General features: G+C 34.1%; 1 protein-coding gene across 5 annotated transcripts in view; it reads left to right on the top strand.

Annotated features, from left to right (window-relative positions):
* Positions 1 to 27,087, top strand: part of DPP10 (dipeptidyl peptidase like 10) — an 830,517-nt gene that overhangs the window by 741,860 nt on the left and 61,570 nt on the right. For 4 of the 5 annotated variants that reach the window (XM_087435067.1, XM_087435064.1, XM_087435068.1 and 1 more), the window contains 3 exons: positions 2,157 to 2,280; positions 18,540 to 18,578; positions 23,732 to 23,839. In XM_087435067.1, coding sequence (XP_087291193.1) covers positions 2,157 to 2,280; positions 18,540 to 18,578; positions 23,732 to 23,839 — 271 coding nt within the window. The remainder of the gene's footprint in view (positions 1 to 2,156; positions 2,281 to 18,539; positions 18,579 to 23,731; positions 23,840 to 27,087) is intronic. The other variant, XM_087435066.1, reaches the window with a different exon arrangement.

Genomic DNA, 27,087 nt, shown 5'->3' with positions numbered 1-27,087 from the left:
GTATGTGGTATGACTATAAATTAATGATTTTTGACTTCATTTTACACCTGAGTTGGTATTCCCTATAAAAGATCATTTATTCACCAGTTTGCCTGATTGAATTTTAATTGTTTTCAAATATAAAATACTTTTTAAAAGTCAAGATTTTCCATCATAGGTAATAAATGTGTCAATGTCTGTAAAGGCATTGCAAAGAAGATGTTCTTACAACATTTTACTTGAGGGCTACTTTGAAAGGGAAAACACTCAAGATGAGTATTTATATTCTATTTGTTGTTGCTGTTGTTGTTATTTATTTTAAAAATCATTCAGATTAGTTTTTCATCTCACTTGGAACAAATATAGTATTTCTCATTTTAGCTAATTGAGACAAATTTCTGATTGGGATTGAAAATCTTCTGTATACCAGTTCTATCTAGATTTTTTCCATAACTATGACCTACTTAATTTTGCAGTCTTTGGTCAGTTGTTTACAATAATCAAATTATGTTTTACTTCAATTTTGAACAACATTTATACCAATTTATCAAAAATGTGTATTGTCAGAATTCAGCACTTTTTTCCAGATTAGTTATAGTACTCACTATCATTTTTCTCCACGCTAATCCTCTAGACAAATCTATTGATGGTTAATACTTGTATTTTCTTCTTTTTACTATTCATACGGCCAAATATGATAAGAATGCAAAATAAATCAGCTTAAACAAAACACTGTGAAAGTGAACAGGACACTGTTCTTTGAAGAATCAAGAGGCTCATTGATTTGGCCAAAGATTAATCCTAAACCAGTTGCATATTTGATTCACAGCTGCCTTGTTAACTCTGTTTAGAGAACTTTATGCTATGATTTTCACTGAGTTTCTGGGAAATTGTCAAGTGGGACTCAGCTGGTTGTGAAAGCTGCCAGATGTCTAGATAACATTGTTGAAGAAAATATGGCAGGATGACTGTATGAGAAGCTATGCTTGCCCTTCTACTGACATCTTCACTTTGACAGGCTACCGGGTTTCCTAGAGGAAGTGGTGGCTACTCAGTCATGTTAGAAATGTGAGATTCATGTAGCTGAATGTCTAATCCAGATGTGTCTAAGGACAGGTGATTTGTATCACAAGGTTCTCCTTCCATAGGTGATTTTCTCTAAGTCACATAAAAACTGGGTGAATTAATTTTAAGACAATACTCAGGGATGGTGTTTTTCAAGCCATTTCTAAAGCATTTCATCTATTCCAAAACTGGGCAAATTTGTTGAGACATTGTTTTCTCTTTTTATCATAAAGTGAATCAAAATTGATAAATACATTTTGCCCTGTGTGGGTCGGGGTGGGGGCTTGTGATATATTATGTAAATTTCCAAACATAGAATCTACAATGAAAGAAATAAAAACTATAAAGAAAAAATATAAACTTTCCCGATCTACAAGCAGCCTGGGGACATCATAGGCCCATTAATTAGCATCCTTACTATACCAAACACTCAGTAGCCCCTCGTTTCCTTCAGTTTAATTCCTTCTTTGTTTTAAATGATCTCCAAATAAACAAGATTTAAAAAAATATTGTTAATAAGATTGAGACTGGCCCTTGGCCCACAACTGACAAACACAAAAACAAACCACTCATAGCTCTGTAGCAGAAGTCCCTATGGGTGAAGTGAAATGACATGGAAGTCATGCATAAGACATAAATATTGTCTAGAATAAACTTTGCCTTTTAATTGATTATTGAATGTATTTTTAAATATGTAAAATAGAGTACGCTTAGGAAATTTATACTTATTTTGCACATGTGTTAGTACTAATTAATAGAAAATAACAAATTATTCATAAATATCCAGCATCTTGATTATTTTTATTTTTCCGAGAATCCTCTTTCTGGGAAATTATTCACTTTCAAATTTATTCTCAAATTTTTTGTATATTTGTATATGTATGTATATTTGCATGTGTTTTACATATATACATACACATATATTTGTGTTTATATTTGAAAAAACAGGTGTGTGTATATACATAAGTAGAAATTAATATGATGTGACATCCTAAGAGTTTTTCATTTATTCTTGCATGTAAAATAACAAGTGTATGTTATTGGTACTATACAGGTTCTATGTCTGCAAAATTTACATTAAAATGTAAATTTTAATTTTGTTTCCAAACTAGAGAATACTATATCACAATGGTTAAATGGGTAAGCAATACCAAGACAGTGGTCAGATGGTTAAATCGACCTCAGAACATCTCCGTCCTCACAGTCTGTGAGACCACTACTGGTGCTTGCAGTAGAGTGAGTATAATTTACTTTCTTTTTATGCTTAAAATGAAGTAGTTTATGCTACCTTTCAAAGGGAAGTCAGGCAATCTTTTGTGCAAAGACTTTGATATTTAACTTCCAAAGGTAGTAGAAAAAGAGTCATTATGTTAGGAGTATATACTTCAATCCATAAAGCTTCCAAACTTTGAAGTAAGAATATAGAGGATAAACAGAAGAAAACAAATTGAGCTTTAAAAAAATGAATTCTTATGTATTACAGAAGGTAATCCAAGCCACGTTAATTATATTCTAAAACGTGAGCTTGCTCTATGTATTTTGACTTTGATTAACTTGTGGATATGGAATGCTTCTTTCCTATCTTCTTTAAACACATTCCAAAAGTTCAATTTTTTTCTGTAGTTCAGACTAGTCTTCTAAAATAACAAACTGCGTCTCAGTCCTTAAATTAAGTAAAAACAGTAAGAAAAAATTGGTTCCTGAACCACTGTGTTTTGAAAGCAGGTTGTATTTTGATTTCTATAACCGGTTTTTATAAACTCTGCAATAAATTCTATATATGCCATATTTAAGGTTCTTAGTAGAGGAAATACTGTAATAAGTTTACATTGTTATATTATATACTTGGTACTTGGTAAAGGAGTCTCGATTATTTAACAACAGAATTTTAAAACTTCTGCTTCTGGACAAGATGGAATAAATGTTACTAGACGAGCATCTCTGCTATAATCAACTATAAAACTGTACAAAACATATTAAACAACTATCTTCAGATGTTGGAAAACAGAAGGATCAGGACATAAATGATGAAATAAAGTAAATGCACAAGATGAGCCTATTTGTGACTTCCTATTGGTGATATTTTTGAGACCACAGTGCAAGGAGTCGGAGCCCAAGAAAAGCACAGTGGTACCACTAATCCAAGAAGGCAGCAAGAATCAGGATTTGAGGCTATTGTGGGCTGAAATTTGCAGCACAAGTACTACAGGATTTGGAGCTATAAAGAGAAGAATCTCAGCAATCTATATACAGGACCTCTTAAGGGTTTAGCTCAATGCTTAGCTGTGCAAGTACTGGACATGCCACAGAGAGAGAGAAGCAAACAGAGAATCTGTGGGTTGCATAAAGCTTGGAGACTTTGGAGTTCTGCATTGCAAAAATAGAGTGCTCTCACTGAAAATCCTGTGAATTCAGCTCAGAGCCCAGAAAAAAATTGTATTAGGAATAGAGCTGTTCTAGGCTCCTTCAAATAAACCTTTAAATCAAACCTTGAAGGAATCCAGTTCATCTGCTTGTAAATTAGCTGCCTGCAGGAAGAAAGTTTACCTTTTTAAAAGAAAAATTAAAAAATTAACTCTCAAAAATGTAGCATTTATTATATCAATCAATAATCAAAACATACTATATATGTAGGGGGCCAGCCCAGTGGCACAGTGGTTAAGTGCGTGCGCCCTGCTGCGGTAGTCTGGAGTTCGCAGGTTTGGACCCGGGGCGTGCACCAATACACCACTTGTCAAGCCATGCTGTGGCGGCGTCCCATATAAAGTAGAGGAAGATGGACAGGGAAGTTAGCCAGGGCCAATTTTCCTCAAGAAAAAAGAAGAGGATTGGCATCGGATGTTAGCTCAGAGCTGGTCCTCCTCACAAAAAAAAAAAAACAAAAAGAACATACTATATATGTAGAGATATAGAAAATATAACCCACTCACATCCCCAAAAATAGTCCATAGAAGAAAACTTACACAGCGTAGAGATATAAGAATTAACAGACACAGAATTTTCTTTAAAGCTATTAGAAAGATATTTAACAGGCTCTAATTAAGAAAGAGATGAGAAATTTTAGTAAATAAATATAAATTATAAACACAAAACAATGTAATTTCAGAAACTGAAAAATAGAGTCTCTGAAATGAAACGTTGGATGGGCTTAACAACAAATTGGACACTGTTGTAGTCAGGGAAATAGAAACAATCCAAATTGAAGTCCTGAGGGGGAAAAATTTATAAAAGCCTCAATTACCTGTAGAATAACATGAACCAGTATATATGTGAACTTATGTTCACAGAAGACAAGGTTTGAGATATTGAGGCAGGAAAAAGTTACAAAATAATGACTTAAAATATCCCAAATTTGATGCAAAGCCATTAACCCATATATCCAAGAAGTTAGCAAATCTAAAATAGGATAAAGACAAAGAAAAAATACCTAGGCACATAATACTCAAATTATTGCAAATCAAAGATTAAGAGAAAAAATTTTAAGAAGGCTGAGAGAAAAATAAGTTACATATAGGAGAATGTAATGATGAGAATTACAGTCTGTGTCTCATCAGAAACAATGTAAGCTAGAAAACAATGGAAGGACATTTTTAAAGGACAGAAAGGAAAACAATGTCAAACTAGAAGTCTATATCCTGTGAAAATATATTTCAAAAATGAAGACAAAAAATATTTTTAGATAAATGAAAACTAAGATAATGTATCACACACCTGAAATGAAATTATTCATACTGAAAAAAATGACAGATGAAAACTCAGACTAAAGGAAGGAAAGAAAGGTACCACAAATGCTATGTGAGTAAAATAAAATACTTTCTAGTTTTTAATTTTTCTAAAAGGTAATTGATAAACAAACTAAAGCAATATATAGTAGAGATATTAATAGAGTCATTTCATAAAGATACAGTATCTATTGTTTAGGAAGATATAACAATTCTAAATACCCATGCGTCTAATAGTAAAGCTTCAGAATACTTAAGCAAAAGCATAAGCGAAAGCTGACAAAATTAAGGAAGAAATAGAAACAATTATACTTGGAGACTTGTGTTCTTTTTAATGTACTTGATGAAATAAGTAATCAAAAAATCAGTAAGAATACAAAAGATTTGGGCAATACTATCAACAACTTAACTAAACTGATATTTAGAAGACATTTCATCCAACAACTTCAAAATAAACAATCTTTTGAAGTGCAAAGGGGATATTCACAAGTCTAAAAGTACAAAAAATTGAAATCAAGCAGAATATATTATTTGACCACAAGGGAATTAAATTAGAAATCGGTAACTAAAAGATATTTGGGAAATCAACAAATATTTGGAGAATAAAAATGCTCCTAAATTACTCATAAGTCAAAGAACAAGTCTTGAGAGAAATTAAAAACTATGTTAAACTCAAACATAATGAAAATATAACATGTCAAAATATATGGATGAAGCAAAATGGTGCTTAAAATGAAATTTATATCTTTAAATGCTTAATATTAGAAAAAGAAAAAAGGTATTAAATCAATGATAAATCTCTAAATTATAAAGCTAGAGAAAGAAGTGCAAATTTAACTCAAAGTAATTAGAAGGAATGAAATAAAAATAAGAGCACAAATTAATAAAACACAAAACAATCTATAGAGAAAATCAATGAAGGCAAAAATTATTTCTTTAAAAGATAAATAAAATTGATAAATCCTTATTTATACTAATGAAGAAAAAAAAAACCCTCCAATCACCAATATCAAGAATGACAGGGGACATTGCTGTAGAGTTTATAATTATTTAAATGTTAGTAAGGGAGTAGTATGCCAATAAATTCTCAAGTAGACATGAAAAAATTCTTTGAAAGACACAAATACCAAAACTAAAGTATGAAGAGAAAGAACACTTGAATAATTCTATACCAATTGGGGAAATTGAATTCATAATTAGAAATCTTCCCACAAAGAAAACACCAGGATCCAGTGGCTTCCATGATGAGTTCTATCAGCAATTTAAGGAATAAAAGCAGTGACAAGATGGCAACATAGGTCATTCCAGGCTTCAGATCTCTCACAAGAAGACCAACTAGCAACTATTCATAGACAAGACACCATTGTGAAAAGCCTAGAACTCCGGAATGAAACTGAAGCATCCTCTAGACCACAGAGACTGAGAAGAATCCCATTAGAAGGGTAAGAGGAGCAGGTACACTCTGACCACGTTGCCCCTCCCCCAGGCCAGCACAGTGCCACAACAAGAGGACCTACAGTTTCTCCAGTGAGAAAAAGAAAACCCAAGATGACCATCCAGCTCCCCCAGCATTGTGGGTCGCTTCCTGGGAGGCCCACTAGGGTCTCACATCCTGGATCATGGAGGAAATCTGCCAGGTTTATCCACGGGAGATCAGATTGTGATGGAGAAGGAGGACAGAGCTTATAGCAACCAGTGCTTGATCTTGGCAGACAGAGTTCATCCTCCAGTGGTACCAGAGTGGAAATTCAAACCAGTAGCTTTGCCATTGACAGTGGCCCCATGTGGTCAGAGAACTAAATATGTAGTCCGCCAGAGACAAGACCCCAAAGGTGAGCCTGACCAGCACTGGAGCCTGTTCTGCAGCCCTGCCCAGACAAGGAAGCTAATCGATAGCCCTGCCTACTGCTGAGTACAGCCATCAGCACTGCCCCACCAGGAAAGCTGGCCAGATCACCCAGGAAGCTGCGTAGCCCAGCAACACTTGAGCAGAGAGCCCAGCCAGTGGCTTTCCCCTTCGGCAGAACAAATCCAACATCTCCGTCTGGCCAAGGAGCTTGGTGTGTAGTTTGTCTTGATTCAGTCTTTAAATGAAAAGCCTTGCCAACCTTGGTACCTGTTCTGTGGCCCCACCCAGGCAGGGAAGCTAAATGATGGCCCCACTCACTGCTGAATACACTGCCTCCAGGGCTGCCCAAGCAGGAAACCTAACCAGAGCCCAAACAGGAAACCTAACCAGAGCATCCAGGATGCTGTGTAACTCATCCTACATCCTCACTAACAGTGGCTCTTGAGTAGAGAGCCTGGCCAGTGGCTCTGCCCATCTGCAGAGCAAATTTGGTGGCCCATCTTGCCAAGGAACTCAGTGTGCAGTTCTGCCTGATTCAGTCCCCAAACAATGAGCTGTGCTGGGCTTGGGGCCCATTCTGCCACGCTGCTCAGGTGGGGAAGCTAATTCATAGTCCTGCCTACTGCTGAAGATGCTACACAGTCCCACCCAACTAAGAAGCCTGAACAGAGAATCCAGGAAATAGTGGAGCCTATTCTATAGCCATGCTTGGGCAAAGAACCAAGCCAGTCCTAACTATTCTCTGTCAATGGCACCCTCCCCCACCTCAGAGCTCAGGCAGAAGTTTCACCCAAAAATAGACCCCAGTAGCAAGCCCCACCTTCTTAAGGACCCTACCAGCTGACCTGCTGACCTGTCTAGAACCCCTGACTAGTGAAGGACTGTCTCTGCCAAACCAAACCTGTAAAGTTTGGAAGAGGAGACCCCTTGCTCAAATGCCCAGATACCAATGTAAGGAACAAGGATTGCAAAATAGTCAGATAAGCATGACACCACCAAAGGAAATTAATAAAGCTCCAGTAACTGAGCCTAAAGAAACAGAGATCTATTGAAGTTAAATTTTTATCAGCTTAAAAGTCAATGTTGTAAATATAAGATATTTTATGTAAACCTCATGGTAACCACAAATGAAAAACCTGTAGCAGTTACATAAGAGATTATAAAAAAGGAGTCAAAGCATACCACTACAAAAATTCATCAAATCACAAAAGAAGACAGCAAGACAAGAAGCAAGGAACAATAGATCTATAAAACAGTCAGAGAACAATTAAAAAAATGACAATAGTAACTCCTTAAATGGAAATGTATTAAATTCTCCAATCAAAAGAAATAGAATGGGGCCAGCCCAATGGTGTAGTGGTTAAGTTTGCACGCTACTCTTTGGTGGCCCTGGGTTTGTGGGTTTGGATCCTGGACTTGGACCTATACACTGCTCATCAAGCTATGCTGTGGCGGCATCCCACATACAAAATGGAGGGAGATTGGCACTGATGTTAGCTCAGGGACAATCTTCCTCAAGGAAAAAGAGGGAGATTGGCAATGGATGTTAGCTCAGGGCCAATCTTCCTCACAAAAAAAAAAAGAAAGAAAGAAAGAAATAGAATAGCTGAATGGATGGAAAAAAACAAGATCCAACAATATGCGGACTGAGAGTGAAGGGAACAAAAAAGATATTTCAAGCAAATAGTAAAGAAAGCAGGGAAACTGTACTTATATCAGACAAAATAGACTTTAAGCTAAAAATGGCAATAAGAGACAAAAAAGGTCACTATATAAAGATAAAGAGGTCAATCCATCAAGAAGATATAACAGTTGTAAATATTATGCACCGAACATCAGAGCACCTAAATATATAAAGCAAATACTATCAGAACTAAAAGGAGAAATAAACAGCAATACAATAATAGTTGGGAGACTTTGATGGTCTCACCAATAGGTAGAGCATCCAGAGGGAGAATTAAAGAAACAGTTCATTTTAACAACACTATAAACCAAATGGACCTAACAGACATAAACAGAACATTCCACCCTACAGCAGCAGAATACGCATTCTTCTCAAACACATATGGAACTGTTTCTAGGATAGGTCATATGTTATAGGCCACAAAACAAATCTTAACAAATTGAAGACGATTGAAATCATACCATGTATCTTCTCTGACCACAATAGTATGAAACTACACATCAATAACTGGAGGAGAATTGGAAAATTCACAAATACTTGGAAATTAAGCAATTCATTGATTCAACAGCCAATGAATCAAAGAAGAAATTAAAGGAAAATAAAAAAATATCTTGAGCCAAAAAAAAAATGGAAACACGATATGCCAAAATTTATGGGAATCATTAAAAACAATTCTAAAAGAGAACTTTATAGCTGTTAACACATATGTCAAGAAAATGCAAATATCTCAAAAAAGCCACCTAACTTTACACCTCAAGGAACTAGAAAAAGAAGAACAAACTGAGCCTAAAATTAGCAGAAGGAAGGAAATAATAAAGATTAGACAGAAATAAATGAAATAGAGAACTGGAAAACAATAGAAACAATTAATAAAACCAAGAGCTGGTTCTTTGAAAAGATAAATAAAATTGACAAACTTTTAGCTAGACTGACCTAGAAAAAAAGACACAGGACTAAAACTTTATAAAAACTATAAATGAAAGAGGAGATATATCAACTGATACCACAGAAATACAAAGGTTCATCAGAGATTACTATGAACAATTATATGCCAACAAATTGGGCAACCTAGAATAAATGGACAAATTCCTAGAAACATACCACCTGCCAAGACTGAGTCATGAAAAAATAGAAAATCTGAACAGACTAATTACTGGTAAGGAGACTGAATCAGTAATCAAAAACGTCCCTGTAAAGAAAAGCCCAAGACTAGATGGCTTCACTAGTGAATATTTACAACTGTTTAAAGAAGAATTAACACCAATACTTCTCAAACTCTTCCCAAAAATCAAAGATAAGGGGACACTCCCAAACTCATTTTATGAGGCCAGCATTACCCTAATACCAAAGCCAGATGAGAACACTACAGGAAAAGAAAACTACAGGCCAATATCCCTGATGAATATAGATGTAAAAATTCTCAACAAATACCATCAAACAGAATTCAGCAACACATTAAAAGAATCATATACACCATGATCAAGTGAGATTCATCCCTCGGTATGCAAGGATGGTTCAACATGTGCAAATCAATAAAAATGTTATACCACATTAACAGAATGAAACATAAAATGTATCTCAATGGATGCAGAAAAAGAATTTGACAAAATTCAACATCCATTTATAATAAAAATACTCAACAAAGTGAATAAAGAACATACCTCAACGTAATAAAGTCCATACATGACAAATCCACAGCTAACTTCATACTCAATGGTGAAAAGTTGAAAGCTTTTCCTCTAAGTTCAGGAACAAGATAAGGGTTCCCACTCTACTCCTATTCAACATAGTACTGGAAGTCACAACCAGAGCAATCAGAGAAGAAAAAGAAGTAAAAGGCATCACAATTGGAAAGGAAGAAGTAAAACTGTCTCTATTTGCAGGTTACATGATTTTTGTATATAGAAAATACTAAAGACCACCAAAAACCTTTAGATCTAGTCAATGAATTCAGCGAAGTTGCAAGATACAAAATCAACATACAAAAATCAGTAGTGTTTCTATACACTAACAACAAATTATTTGAAAATGATTCCATTTACAAGAGCATCTAAAACAATAAAATACTTAGGAATGAATTTAACTTCGGAGGTGAAAGATATGAACGCTGAGAACTATATGACATTGATGAAAAAAATAGAAGACACAAAAAAAATGGAAAGATATCCTGTGTTCATGGATTGCAAAAATTAATATTGTTGGAATGTCCATACTACCCAAGGCCATGTGCAGATTCAATGCAATCCCTATCAAGATTCCAAAGGCACTTTTTACAGACATAGAAATAAGAATCCTGAAATTTGTATGGAACCAGAAAAGACTCTGAATAGCCTACGCAATCATGAGAAAGAAGAACAAAATTGAAGACATCACACCGTTGGATTTCAAACTATTTTACAAAGATATAGTAGTTAAAACATTATGACCAATGGACTAAATGCTCCAATTAAAAGGCATAGGGTGGCTGACTGGATAAAAAAACAAGACCCATATATATGCTGCATACAAGAGACACACTTCAGACCTAAAGACACTCACAAACTGAAAGTGAAGGGATGGAAAAAGATACTCCACGCAAATGGCAATGAAAAGAAAGCTGGGGTAGCAGTACCCATATCAGACAAAATAGACTTTCAAACAAAAACTGTAAAAAGAGACAAAGAAGGGCATTACATAGTGATCAAGGGAACAATCCAACACGAGGATATAACACTTGTAAATATCTACGCACCCAATGTAGGTGCACCTAAATATATAAAGCAATTATTAACAGACATAAAAACAGAAATAGACAATAACACAATACTAGTAGGGGACTTGAACACTCCACTTACACCAACAGATAGATCATCCAAACAGAAGATCAATAAGGAAACATTGGCCTTAAACGACACACTACAACAGATGGACCTAGTAGATATATACAGAGCATTGCATCCAAAAACCGAAGAATACACGTTCTTTTCAAATGCACATGGAACATTCTCCAGGATTGATCACATATTAGGCCACAAAACAAGTCTCCATAAATTTAAGAAGATTGAAATAATACCAAGCATCTTTTCTGACCACAACGGTATGAAACTAGAAATCAACTATAGGAAGAAAATCAGAAAAGCCACAAATACATGGAGATTAAACAAAATGCTACTGAACAACGACTGGGTTAATGAAGAAATCAAAGAAGAAATCAAAAAATACCTGGAGACAAATGAAAATGAAAATGAGACATGCCAGAATTTATGGGATACAGCAAAAGCGGTTCTAAGAGGGAAGTTTATAGCAATACAGGCCTATCTCAACAAACAAGAAAAATCTCAAATAAACAATCTAACAATGCACCTAAAGGAAGTGGATAAAGAAGAACAAACAAAGCCCCAAATCAGTAGAAGAAAGGAAATAATAAAAATCAGAGCAGAAATAAATGAAATGGAGACCAAAAAAACAATAGAAAAAATTAATAAAACCAAGAGCTGGTTCTTTGAAAAGATCAACAAAACAGACAAACCTTTAGCTAGACTCACCAAGAAAAAAAGAGAGAAGGCACAAATAAGTAAAATCAGAAATGAAAGAGGAGAGGTTACAACAGACACCTCAGAAATACAAAAGATTATAAGAGAATACTATGAAAAACTATATGCCAACCAATTCGACAATCTGGAAGAAATGGATAAATTCTTAGAATCATACAACCTTCCAAAACTGGATCAAGAAGAAGTAGAGAATTTGAATAGACCAATCACCAGTAAGGAGATCGAAACAGTAATCAAAAACCTCCCCAAAAATAAAAGTCCAGGACCAGACGGCTTCCCTGGGTGAATTCTACCAAACATTCAAAGAAGACTTAATACCTATCCTTCTCAAACTCTTCCAAAAATTGAGGAGGGGGGGAAGCTCCCTAACTCATTCTAGGACGCCGACATTACCCTGATACCAAAACCAGACAAGGACAACACAAAAAAAGAAAATTACAGGCCAATATCACTGATGAACATCGATGCGAAAATCCTCAACAAAATACTAGCAAATCGCATACAACAATACGTTAAAAGATTATACACCATGATCAAGTGGGATTTATTCCAGGGATGCAGGGATGGTTTAACATTCGCAAATCAATCAACGTAATACACCACATTAATAAAATGAAGAACAAAAATCACATGATCATCTCAATAGATGCAGAGAAAGCATTTGACAAGATCCAGCATCCATTTATGATAAAAACTCTGAATAAAATGGGTATAGAAGGAAAGTACCTCAACATAATAAAGACCATATATGAGAAACCCACAGCTAATATCATCCTCAATGGTGAAAAACTGAAAGCTATCCCTCTAAGAACAGGAACCAGACAAGGATGCCCACTGTCACCACTCCTGTTTAACATAGTATTGGAAGTCCTAGCCAGAGCAATCAGGCAAGAGAAAGAAATAAAAGGGATCCAAATTGGAAAGGAAGAAGTGAAACTGTCACTATTTGCAGATGACATGATTTTATATGTAGAAAACCCTAAAGAATCCACCAGAAAACTTTTAGAAGTAATAAACGAATATGGTAAAGTTGCAGGATACAAAATCAACATACAAAAATCAGTTGCATTTCTGTACACTAACAACGAAGTAGCAGAAAGAGAAATTAAGAATACCATCCCATTTACAATTGCAACAAAAAGAATTAAATACCTAGGAATAAACTTAACCAAAGAAGTGAAAGATCTGTACACCGAAAACTATAAAACATTTCTGAAAGAAATTGAAGAAGACACAAAGAAATGGAAAGATATTCCGTGCTCTTGGATTGGAAGAATTAACATAGTTAAGATGTCCATACTTCCTAAAGCCATCTATAGATTCAATGCAATCCCTATCAAAGTTCCAACAACATTTTTCACAGAAATAGAACAAAGAATTCTAAAATTTATATGGAACAACAAAAGACCCCGAATAGCTAAAGGAATCCTGAGAAAAAAGAACAAAGCTGGAGGTATCACACTCCCTGATTTCAAAATGTACTACAAAGCTATAGTAACCAAAATAGCATGGTACTGGCACAAAAACAGGCACACAGATCAAGGGAATAGTATCGAAAGCCCAGAAATAAACCCACACATCTATGGACAGCTAATCTTTGACAAAGGAGCCAAGAACATACAATGGGCAAAAGAAAGTCTCTTCAACAAATGGTGTTGGGAAAACTGGATAGCCATATGCAAAAAAATGAAAGTAGATCCTTACCTTACACCATACACAAAAATTAACTCCAAATGGATTAAAGACTTCAATGTAAGACCTGAAACTGTGAAAGTTCTAGAAGAAAACATAGGCAGTACGCTCTTTGACATCGGTCTTAGCAACATATTTTCAAGCACCACATCTGACTGGGCAAGAGAAACAATAGAAAAAATAAACAAACGGGACTACATCAAACTAAAAAGCTTCTGCACAGCAAGGGAAACCATCAACAAAACGAAAAGACAACCTAACAATTGGGAGAAGATATTTGCAAACCATACATCTGATAAGGGCTTAATCTCCAAAATATATAAAGAACTCATGCATCTCAACAACAAAAAAACTACCAACCCAATTAAAAAATGGGCAAAAGACCTGAACAGACATTTCTCCAAAGAAGATATACAGATGGCCAACAGACACATGAAAAGATGTTCAAAATCACTAATTATCAGGGAAATGCAAATCAAAACTACAATGAGATATCACCTCATGCCCGTCAGAATGGCTATAATTAACAAGACAGGAAACAACATGTGTTGGAGAGGATGTGGAGAGAAGGGAACTCTCATACACTGCTGGTGGGAGTGCAAACTGGTGCAGCCACTATGGAAAACAGTATGGAGATTCCTCAAAAAATCAACGATAGAACTACCATATGATCCAGCTATTCCTCTGTTGGGTATTTATCCACAGAACTTGAAAACACCAATTTGCAAAGGTACATGCACCCCTGTGTTCATTGCAGCCTTATTCACGATAGCCAAGACTTGGAAGCAACCTAAGTGCCCATCAAGGGATGAATGGATAAAGAAGCTGTGGTATATATACACAATGGAATACTACTCAGCCATAAGAAACGACGAAATCCAGCCATTTGTGACAACATGGATGGACATTGAGGGTATAATGCAAAGTGAAATAAGTCAGAGGGAGAAGGTCAAATACCGTATGATTTCCTTCATTAAGTAGTAGATAATAACAACAATAAACAAACACATAGAGACAGAGATTGGATTGGTGGTTACCAGAGGGGAAGGGGGGAGGGAGGAGGGTGAAAGGGATAATTCGGTACATGTGTGTGGTGATGGGTTGTAATTAGTATTTTGGTGGTGAACATGATGTAGTCCATGCAGAAATAGAAGTACAATGATGTACACCTGAAATTTTTGCAATGTTATAAACCAATGTTACTGCAATAAACAAAAAATTAAAAAAAACACAAAACAAACAAAAAAAAAACATTATGACACTGGCATAAAAATAGACACATAGGCCCATGGAACAGCATAGGAGCCCAGAAATAATACGGTCACATATATGGTCAATAAATATTTGATAAGGGAGCCAAGAACATCAAATGGGAAAAGGATAGTCTCTTCAACAAATGGTTTGGGGTAAACTGGATAATTATATGCAGAAAAATGAAATTGGACCCATATCTTACACGACTCACAGAATTTAACTCGAAATGGATTAAAGACTTAAATATAAGACCTGAAATCATAAAACTCCTGGAAGAAAACATAGGGGAAAAGCTTCTTGATTTGGTCTTGGCAATGAATTTTTGGATATGACACCTAAAGCACAAGCAGCAAAATCAAAAATAAACTACATCAAACCACAAAGCTGCTGCACAGTAAAAGAAACAGTCAGCAAAGTGGAAAGTCAACCTATGGAATGGAAGAAAATATTTGCACATCATATACCTCATAAGTGGTTAATATCCAAAATATAAAGAGCTCATATAACTCAATGGCAAGAAAAAATATATTTCTATATACTCACAATATTATGATGGAAAATAAAAATACCATTAAAATCTTTAAAACATTAAATACATAGGGATAAATTTAACAAATAATGTGCAAAATTTCAATATTGAAAACTACAACATTGCTGAAAGGCATTAAAGGAGATCTAAATAAATAGAATTTATTTCTTGAATTGAAAAGCTTGATATAATAGATGTCAATTCTACTCAAATTGAACTATAGTTTCAATACAATACCAATTAAAATCCCAGCAGACTTCTTTTGGTAGAAACAGATCAGCTGGTTCTGCAATGTATGTGGAAATGCAAAAGATCTGATGAGCCAAAACAATCTTGTAAAAAAAAAATGTTGGAGGAGTTGCACTAAACGATTTCAACAATAACTAGAAAGCCACAAAAACTCAGAGATTGTAGTGGAGGCACGAAGACATGTAAATAGATCGATTGAACTGAGTAGAGTTTCCAGAAATAGATCCATATTTATATAATCAATTGATTTTCAACATAGGTGCCAAAACAATTCAGTGGAGGAAAATGGTGCTGGAACAGTCAATAACCAAGTGAAAAATACAAGGATGGTTGACATCTATCTCATATACTATTCTAAAATTAATTTTAAATAAATTACAGCCCTAAATCTAAGGGCTAATACTGTCAATCTTCTAGATGAAGATGTGGGATATAACTTCACTATATTGAATAGGCAAAAAATCATTTATCTTAAAGGAAAAATCAATATATTAGGCATCATCAAAATTAGAAACTTCTCATCAAAGTCACTGTTAGGAAACTGACCAGCTAACCACAGACTGGGAAAAAATATTCTGCAAAATGTGTATCTGACAAAGAAATATATATAACTCAATAATAGAAGACAATCCAATAAAAAAGTCAAAATGTGAAAAGATTCTTTTAAGGAAGTAATAAATGCAGGAAAAAGTATTCAGCATCATTAGACATTAGGAAAATATAGATTAAATCATAATGAGGTAACACTATCTCATAAATGAACTACCCCATTAAAATGACTAAAATTAAAACAACAACAACAAAAAGGGTGACTATTAGCTGTTGATGAAGATGTGGAGAGTTGCAATTCCCATTCTTTGTGGGTAGAAGTATAAAGTGATACAACTACTTTAAAAAATGATTTTGCAGTTTCAAATAAAGTTAAACACATATATAAACATATTTTATATATATATATGAATTATATATATACCCAATAACCTTATGTGCCTTGACATTTGCGCAAGAAATAAAAACCTGTGTCCACCAAAGAATTTTTAAAAATATCTTTAGAGAAACTTTATTCACAATAGCTAAAAACTGGAAACTATCCAAATGTATATTAGCAAGGAATGGATGAACAAAATGAGGCCTATCTATACAATGGAATTCTACTCAGCAATTTAAAAAGAAAGAGAATACTGATATACTCAGCAATATGAGTGGAACTCAAAAACATGTGGTGTGAAAGAAACCCCACACAAAAGAGTACATAATACATGATTTCAGTAATCTGAATTGCTAAAACAGGCAGAACTAATCCATGGGGAAAGAGTTCAGAAGAGTGGTTGCCTTTTTGGAACTTCTGGGAATGGCTGTGAGGAAACGGGTGAGGAAATGGAAAGGTCTTATATTTGATAGAATGTTAATAAATTTGTGAAAAATCATCACATACACTTAAGATCTGTACGTTTCACTATATGCAGATTATACTTCAATGTTTTTAAAACATAGTTTTTAAATGGCCTATAAAAGAAGTATGGAGGAAAAAATTTCTCTTTGATTGGAATCACATGGAAATGGACAGATGAGTCAGCCATTTACTTATTGGGTTTGACTGATACTCTTCACATTTAGTTTGTATTGTTAGAAAATTTATTTCCATCATCCTCTTTCATCTGGCCAGCTTATAAACTGACTAGGATTTCACCATTTATTTGTTAAAGTGTTCTGGGTGGTTTCTTATTGAGCTGATTATTCTGATGTCTAAAAATTGGCATATGTATGTTCTAGTTAGAGAAAGCCTGTGATCTTCTCTTTATAACGATAATCTGTATAGGTAACTGCATTGATATATTAAAATGCTTCAATAGAAAATAGATATAGGAACTCTATCATATTCTTGATTTGATACCTTATTGATATTCTACCATATTTCTATTCCATTTATGAAGTTAAAAAGATTTTACTTTCTGTTAAAATTGAAGTAACAAGACAAATAATTGCGTGTGAAATTTTGGACTCTCATGGATTCTAACAAAACTTAGTGATACTAATGAGCAGTAGCATCAATATGTTTTTTGTGTCTGTGTTGTATAGACATCAAGGATGGTCACTGCTGAGGTGTGAACTGAAAATCAAGGAATGATTTAGTTAGATGTTTCCCTGATGTCTACATATAGAGAAAATTTATTTAAAAAAAAAAGATCCAGAAAAGAGAAAGTGGTCAATTATAATGTAATAATAATATGGCTTTAAAAAGGAAAACTGGTTTCTTCATTTGATACTTTTACTATAGAATCATTTTTTTCCAGAAAACTACAAGATATTCCAAAAATTACTACATGTAAAGTTATTACTAAAACTATTACTTTTAGTTTTTAGCCTAATTTTAGACTAAAATTTATTTTATCTGCATACATTTAACTGGAGATTAAATTAGTCTAATTTTGCTTTCTGAAATATAATTTTCGTCCTATCCTTTGCAAGATTAAAGAAATATAAAATTTTGTCATTTCAAATTTTTAATTCTTTCTCCCAAAGGAAAAAAAATAACTATGATGAAGAGTAATTGAATGTTGACAGAATGTTCACCTTTTAATTTTATTCATGGCTGTTTGCCCAGTTCTTTTGAAGGACCTAATATTTTTGTTCCTGACAATGCTTAGAGGTGAAAAGAGACAATGTCTAGTTGTTCAGAACAGTTTGAATGAGGTAATCAAACAGAGCTGGAAAATGATCTTCTATCCCTGGTGACGTACTACGGGGAATTCTGAGGGAGTTCACTGAAGAAAAGACTTTGTAATTAAATTATCATTTAATCCCAATTCTCTACTTATTCATTCAGTTTAAATCAATAATGACAATGGGCTCTCTCGTGGTGGTATTTCACCAGCAAAGACAGAAAAAAAATGCTTGAAGGATAACAATGTAAAAAAAGTTAAATTGATGCATGCTCATTTTGGTCTTTAGATGCTTCATGGAGCTAATTGTTTTGTTTCAGAAATACGAGATGACATCAGATACATGGCTCTCTAAACAGGTATAGTATATGTGGTCTCTTTATGTCACATTTTGGCCATTGTGCCCAACAAATTCACCCATTTGTTATGTATAACTTTCTCTCAAAAGCTATTTCAGTAATATGACTTTAAGGCTTTGGTATGTTTGACTAAGTGAGTCTTTTCCGTTAAAGTATTTATGACTTGGGCTTTTTGTGACAACATTGGTGAAAAGATTACTTTTGGTTTTAATAGGACATAAGTTGCAAAATAACCACCAGGATCCATTTTCAGGATCATTCATATAAGTAAACTCGTGTGTAGATGCAAGAGAAAAATTTGTGACCTGTAAAACTAGAAACCATCAGCATTGCTCAAATTGCCCAGAAAATTGACCAAACCTCCACGTAAATTGATTATGTGGAGATTATTCAGATGAACACTTCTTTCTTTAGATATATCCTAGCTCTTCATGTTAGTTTGTGACATAAACGTTGCTGGAATACAGGCGATCACAATAGAATAACTACCAAACATCTCCACAACATGGTCTCATACTGGACATTTTAGGACGCACAAGTGGATTATCCAAATACAGCTGAACCCATTTTATTACTAACTCATCATTACTTTTCACAATGGGAAGTGTTTTGTTTGGTTTGTTTGGTTGTGATTTGTTCTGTTCTTTGCAGTTATCCTTTATTTTATATTCTCTGCCTAGGTGTCGTGCGCCTCCGGGGTTTCAATTACCACTCATGTATTGAGACCTCCAAATGTATAGCCCAGGCAACCCACTTCTCTGAGTTCTGAAACATCCAAATTCATGCTTGGCATCTCCTCCTAAATTTTTAAAAGTAACTGCACGGTCCACAGGTCCAAACTGAACATATCCCTCTTCTAGTTAGTTTTATATCTTCTTATCATAGGAGTCAAGGCCATACTTATCCATCCAGCTATTAAAATCATAAATCTAGTGGTCATTCTTGAACTTTTTCTCATCTTTATCTGCATATATTATTCATCACCAAGTTCTTTGATTTTACTTTCAAAGATCTCAAGTCAATTTACTTTTCTCCAGTTCACAAACGCCGCACAGGATCAAACTACAGGGGCTGCAGTTCCTCCTCATCTGGTGAACTCTTAACGCCTTAGGCACCGGCCAGTCTGCTCGTTCTCCACACTGCAGGCTGGCTGAGTGACCTTTTCGAGATATGTATTTGATTGTCACTACCCACATCACCCTCACACTCCACTCTTATGACTAGAACAATTTTTATCTATCCTTTTGTTCTACAGATAGGGACCAACATTCTTTAAGGGTCTACAAGGAATTAAATTGAAAGCTTTTCCAGCTGTGTGCCATACCATCCTTTCACCAGTTTTCTCCATTCTAGGCACATTAGCACTCATATTCACAGGGCCTTTGTATGAACTGTTCCTCCTGAACAGAATTCTCTCAACTACTTTCTTAGGTGAAGCTTGCTCATTTTTCAAACCTCAGCTTAAATCACCTACTGAAGAAGTCAATTCCTCCAACCACTCTAACCAAATCACATCCTCAAATAAAAGTTATTTTAAAATCAAGTGGAATCTTTGAGTAACATTTATACAATTATTTCTGTGTTTTTTTACTAATTTACAAAGGCAGGAAGTATATTTATTTTTCTGTTCTCCATTGTAAACCAAATGCCTAATATAGAGTCTGGTTATAAGAAAAGCTCCATAAATACTTGTTGAATAAATAAAGAAAAAGAGTAAGAAGGATGGTGAATAGGCTAAACCTTTGCTTGTTTGAAGTATAGGCATATCTATGTATCTATGTATCTATCTATCTATCAATACATTTTAATATGAACTATTTAATCTTAGTCAATGTGCAAGATGAATTTGGGAAAAAAACCCTTGATTTCATAGCCAATAATGGATTCTCAAAAATTAGGTTACATATGAAAATGAAAACAATGAAAAACAACAGCGTAATAGATATTGATGTATTCTGAATTGTCCTGCATGTGTAAACCTATTTTGCTATCATTTTTGTTGCCAGTGACATTCATAATAGTCTAACATATATCAACATAATGCATGCTCTTTTATGATTATGCTCTCTATATTTTAAATCCCAACTTTATGAATGTTTAATAGAATTTTTTTAAGCAAAGAAACCAGTTATCAATTATTCAGTAAGAAAATGCAGATGGTGGTTTGTCACAGTTGACTTTTTCGCCAGCAGCTCTAAGAGAATTTCATGAAATACTCAGAATTTGATAAAAGTTGAAGGATGAGAGTGGTAGTAGTAATGAGTTGAAGCAAATTTCTGACAATTAGAAATTTAATATAATCATCATATGCTCACTTTCTGGATAATAGGAAGAAAAGAGAGAAGGATAACCATGTACAAAATGTTTGGTCAAGGGCTAAACTTCGGTAGCCCCAATTCATGGCCCTGTGTGTCACAAACACTGACGTGCTTAAGGTCATGAAAGTGGGCAGTGAGATTGGCCCACCTTCTGTGATTGTAGGAAAGCGTCTGATTAGAGCTGCATGTTCATAGCCAGTTATGGTCTAGTGGTGAACGTTTTTAAGCCCTGCTATGCATTTGAGATTATATTCCCCCCATCTGCCCCTTAAATGAACCATTTCTAAGGTACCAGAATTGGAGGAGGGGAAACTAATATAAAAATTAGAATGCTCCGATGTCCTCACACCACAGAAAAGCAATTTATTTTTAGAGCAAAGCACAGGGGAGAATGTTGAGTAAAGGAGGAGCCAATAGCTAGAGTGAATGTGGTGGCTAAATTGATACATATAACAACTATTTTTGCCAATTGTACATATGCATTCATCTATTCAATTATGAGTAGGACACCTACTGTGTCCTAGAAAATAGAGCTGAAAAGATAAAATTGCAAACAGTTTAATTATTCCTTGCCTACTGAAGGAAGTCGACCATATAATAGAGTGCATTGAAAGCCGTGATAGAGATAAATACAGCGTACTTTTTAGAATCTCTGAGGAGAGATTTCCTAACTAGGAGAGATTCTTCTAACTAGGGAAATTTGGAAATGTTTTTTACTTAAACAATTAAAAAAGTTGATAGGATTTGGCACAAACAGGAAAACAGAAAGATTGGTCCAGACAGAAGAAACCCCATGAGAAGGTCAAATACCGTATGATTTCCTTCATTAAGTAGTAGATAGTGACAACAATGGACGGATACATAGGGACAGAGATTGGATTGGTGGTTGCCAGAGGGGAGGGGGGAGGGAGGAGGATGAAAGGGATAATTCGGTGCATGTGTGTGGTGATGGGTTGTAATTAGTATTTTGGTGGTGAACATGATGTGGTCCATGCAGAAATAGAAGTACAATGATGTACACCTGAAATTTTTACAATGTTATAAACCAATGTTACTGCAATAAACAAAAAATTAAGAAAAAAATTAAATAAATAAATAAAATGCTTCTGGAAAAAAAAAAAAAGAAGAAACCCCATGTGCAAAAGTAAAGAAAGAGATATCCCAGAGGGGCAAGAAATGGAACATAGAGAATTATTGACTCTATCATAGGTGAAAGATGTGATTCCTTCAGTCAAGAATCTTGTCAGTATTTATTATATGCCCAGTAATGCAATTTTCCCATCCTTGAATTGTGTTACTTTAGAGTTTTAAATTTATTACATATGTCATTTTATATTTTCATGAGTGTCCATGAAGTAGACAAGGAAAATATTATCCTTATATTTCTGTCAAAGGACATTCTCACTAATGAAGCTAGTATCAGATGTGAGATTATTAAAATAGTTATTAATTTACTTATTCATTCAGTAAATAATTATTAAACACAATTGATGTGACAGGCACTGTCCAGGTGTTGGAGATACAGCCATGAAGAATACAAGATTCCTGCCTCCTGGAGCTTACATTCTAGAGGAACACTACCTACGTACCTATCTACCTACCTACCTACATACATATATACATGCATTCATTCATATACAAACAAATGTATACTTACATAAGAAATAGTATGTTGGATAGTGTTAGTTGCTATGGAAAAAAATAGAAAGTAAGTAAAAGAGGATGAGGGATTCAGATAGAGTTGGATGATCTGGCTTCTCTGATCACCCTTTACATGGGGCAATCAGGTAAGACCTCACTGATAAGGTGACATAGAGCAGAGATATGAAAGAGATAAACGAAAGAGCCAGACAGAGGGAATAAAAAGTGCACAGGCCCTGGAGCAGAAACATGTGCAATGAGGAAGCAGGAGAAAGGAAGACGATGATATCAGAAAGAGAGTGGAGGGCCAGATCATCTAAAAAGACTTGTAAGCCATTTAAAGACCTATAGAGCAAACCGTATCAAAGCCTTTCTTTATACCATATGTGTAATCACTATCACTAATCCAATAGGAAAAACCTCAATGTTTTGTTAGGTAAATCCATTTTCTTAATGTTTCCCCTGGAGCAAGAGAAAGCAAGCTATATGTGTGGCTTCCATATAATTTTCAAAAATAATCCTGTTGATTTAATATACCACTAGAGTTTAATTTAGAAAATCATCAAATGGACATTTGTGTTTGTGTGTTTGTGGAGGGGTGAGCAGTGAGGATGGGAAGTTTTAATTAAATGATTTTCAATGGATTCCTTACAATTTTGTGGCCTTTTGGCTTTTGTATGTTCAGTAAATTTATGTATACGTCATCAGAAATGTATCTTCAAGTAACTAGAATTGCTGAGTGCAATATTTCAGAAAAATATATTAAATATTGTGTGTTATAAAATTTTCTAAATTTGAAAAAAATTTCTGTTGATAAACTGGTACAGATGTTCACAGTTTTCCTATCTTTGAAGGCTAAATTGCTAAACACAATCATATCTTCTGTAAAGATAACGAAAGTTCTTTTTTGAACCAATTTAAAAAGTGTCTTTAGTCTAATTGTGAGTTGTTCCTATCCAGTCTTTAAGAAACTTCCCCATCCCTCCCACCACTCAAACACACACATACATGCAATGCAGCACTGAATTTACTTTAAAAAAATACTATCATACATTTATTTTTTAAATAATTTGACTATTTTCCAAACAAATTCTAAATCAATAGTTAATCCAATCCATGCATGAATTAGCAGTAGTTTACAGCACAAATTTCACATGCCATTTTGAGATTGTTATATGCACTTCTGTATTTTAGAATGAGGAGCCTGTATTTTCTAGAGATGGCAGCAAATTCTTTATGACAGTTCCTGTTAAGCAAGGGGGCCGTGGAGAATTTCACCACATAGCTATGTTTCTTGTCCAGGTAAGTACTGGCTTCTTCCTGTGATTTGGTTTCATTGCCATCGTGCTCATGAAGGTTCAGTCTTGTGCATTCTGAACCTACAGTTAATGCCGGTGAAGTCCAGTCATGTATCCAACTCAGGGACATTTTAGGAAGAGGATCTCTATCCATAGCCGTAAATTCAAGGTGTACCTTCCCACAAAACAGTCTCAACACTTAATAAAATTTAGTGAGCCTCACATGTGTGCTATGAGTTGAAGGCCTTGGGATATAGAATTTAATAAATGAAAAGTACCTGACCCCTACTTTCAAGGACATGAGGGCAATATAGAGAAGGTTTTTCATTCAACAAATACGTATTACCTATTTCGTACAAGTAATATTTTTGAGGTGTTATAAAAGTTTTAAATGCTTGAAGCAACCTAAATGTCCATCAAAAACTGAATAGTTGAATAAAGCATGATATACCGACACAAGGAAATACAATGCAGATTTTAAAAACCAAGATAAAATAGATTTTTTTGTGTGTTTTCAAAGACACAGTGTCTGTATTATATTTTTATGGACTTGCTGATAAAAATAGGGGAAAAGGTTATTATTTCTCTAAACTTCAGATTATGTTAGCAGTTTATACAGTTTGTCTCATTATAAAAAATCAGTAAATTCACAATAAGTAGTTTAAATTTGACAAGGTTAATGAGTTAATTTGAATCTAATTGCCAATAACAAGTATTCATGAGAAATGAAGTTTTATTCAAAATCAAATAAGTAAACATCTTAGTCTCACAGGTAGGAGACCATTTATAAAGACAAAGCATTGTGAATAAATTAGAATCTTCTATGCGAGTTTTACAAACAAACTAGTCAAGAATCAATTTCATTACAAAATATAGAGTAAATATGAATTGGCAAAATGTCCCAAAGCAGCCTGGCTACTTTTTATGTTCTGAGAACTTTCAAGTCTTGCGCATATTCTCAAACTTGTATCATTATCTATATACTTATTTATATTGGGCAGCTCAGTGCCTTGAATTCTCAAAATCTTATATCAATAGCTTAAAATTTAACATTTGTCCAAGTTCTGTACTATTAAAATAATTGTCATGATTATAACTTTAATTTTAATCAAAGCTAAAATAAATTATTTGGAACATATATAATTTCCACAATAGAGATGTAGCTTAATTCTCATAGTATATCATTAAGTTGGAACAGCAGGTTATAGACCAATGTATAGCATGATCTCATTTATGTTATAAATAGATTTATGCATTTCTATATGGATAAAATTTTTTTGTAATTCGATATCCAACTATTAAAATTATTATATCAGACAGGGGGGATTGAGGGAATTTTTTTTTTTTTAATCTGAACTGGAGGAAACTTCACCAGCAAATTGCTTTTCTGATTAACTTTTGCTAGTTAATAGTAAACTTTGTTATCATAAATACTAGGGAGATACGTTGGCCAAAAAAATAAACCACACTTTCCAAATCTTACAATTGACTGTGACATTCTACTGAATTTTTGAATCCCACTATTTTATATTCAGGAAGCTGTGTAAAAACCCAGGTCGTCAAAATTACATACAAATTGTGAATATTTATAAGATAGTGAAGGATAGGGAAGGATGTAGAGTACATCTTTATATATACAATTCCAAGAGTAAGACAATGTAGTCAACAATTAAATGTGTCTTTCAAAGTGGGATTGGCCCGGGCGGAGCGAGGAGGTGATGATGTTGGCATGTAGGAATTGAGATATTTATGCACCTAACAAAAGTTTCCTTATAAGTCTTGGGAAGAAAAACCTTCTGTCCCTCAATGAAATCAGCTCTTGACATGCAGTAGTTCATTACTTCTGAAATGTTCGGAAGAACAACTTTGTAGAGCAGATGTGTTTACTTTGTTCCTCTTCTATATGGAGACTAACAAAGCTTTCATTGAAGTAGAAAACATTTTGATCTTTTCTGGTTGCAGTTCAGAGAACTTGTGAGAAATAAACATGACTGATTACTTATGGATATTTTGGCAATGTGGCTAAAATTAATTTACCTTGTTAATGAGTCAGAGGGCAGTGCTTAGATAAATACAATTTATACCTAAGTTTACACACACCCACGACTTTAGTAAATAGTTTCAGTCCCCTTGCCTCAATTTTTTAACAGCTAACAAAAAAGCTCTTTTATGAATTGTTTATAATTGCCATACTGACATATATATACTATAAAAATTTGTAAAATTCTAAACTGAATAAAGGAGTATATAAAATCAAACACAATCTCATCACCCCACACTCTCACACTATAAATATATTACTGTATATATTTCCAATTCCTTTTTATGTTAAAAATATGTCATTTTCTCAAAGATTGCCATCAAAGCACATACATAGATCTGTAACATTTAAAGAATAATTAATGAGCATTTTCTCACATAATTTAACTGCATTCTTAATATTTAATATTATGTTAAAATTTGATTTTAATAGCTGTTCAACATTCTGTTCAGGTAGATATACTATACTGTAGTTAAGTGAATCAGTTTTCATCAATCATTAAAGTTATTTCTATTTTTTGATACTAGAAATTGTTCACAGATAAACACCCCATGCATACTTATTTTATTTATGATTATTATCACTAAAATATATTTCTAGATCTCAAAAGATACCTAGAAATCTTTGCAAAGCATACGTGTAAGTATGTATTTGTTTAGATTTTGATATGGAGTGCCAAATTGGCTTTCCAAAAATAGTATAATAATTTACAGTCTAAACAGTAATGCATTCCAACATTGATGACTTTTTACCCTCTCTTTCTTCCCTTGACATGCTAGAGGATTCCATTTAAAATTGGCGTGCCTGGAAAGTGAGAAATGACAGGCAGAGAGAGCTTGGCAGGCGACAGTCAGGAAGACCACCTTTGCTGTACTTGATGCTTAGCTACTTGAGAACTTCCCCATTGACTGAGAATATATGCATTCATTTGAAGTATCTTATTAAATGGGATTAGTAAATTTTTGCAAACATTTTGCTCTCTTACATAATCAGTATGTAGATAAAACCCAGTAATTAGAGACCAGGCTACAAAATTAATGCTTTCAGGCCATTTTCATATATAGAAAGTGATCATTGTCATTACAAATATTTTAGTGTTGTTTTTCTCATTTACAAAAGCGATCCTTGTTAAAATAATTCCAAAAAATAAAGGTAGAAATAATTCATATGCTTTCCTCCATTTTTCTCCTTTTAAACATGATTATAATTTT

Source organism: Ceratotherium simum, chromosome 9, assembly GCF_057802395.1.
Source record: "Ceratotherium simum simum isolate JZ-2026a chromosome 9, ASM5780239v1, whole genome shotgun sequence".
In the NCBI taxonomy this organism is placed as follows: Eukaryota; Metazoa; Chordata; class Mammalia; order Perissodactyla; family Rhinocerotidae; genus Ceratotherium; species Ceratotherium simum.
This window is presented reverse-complemented; position numbering and strand designations above follow the sequence as displayed.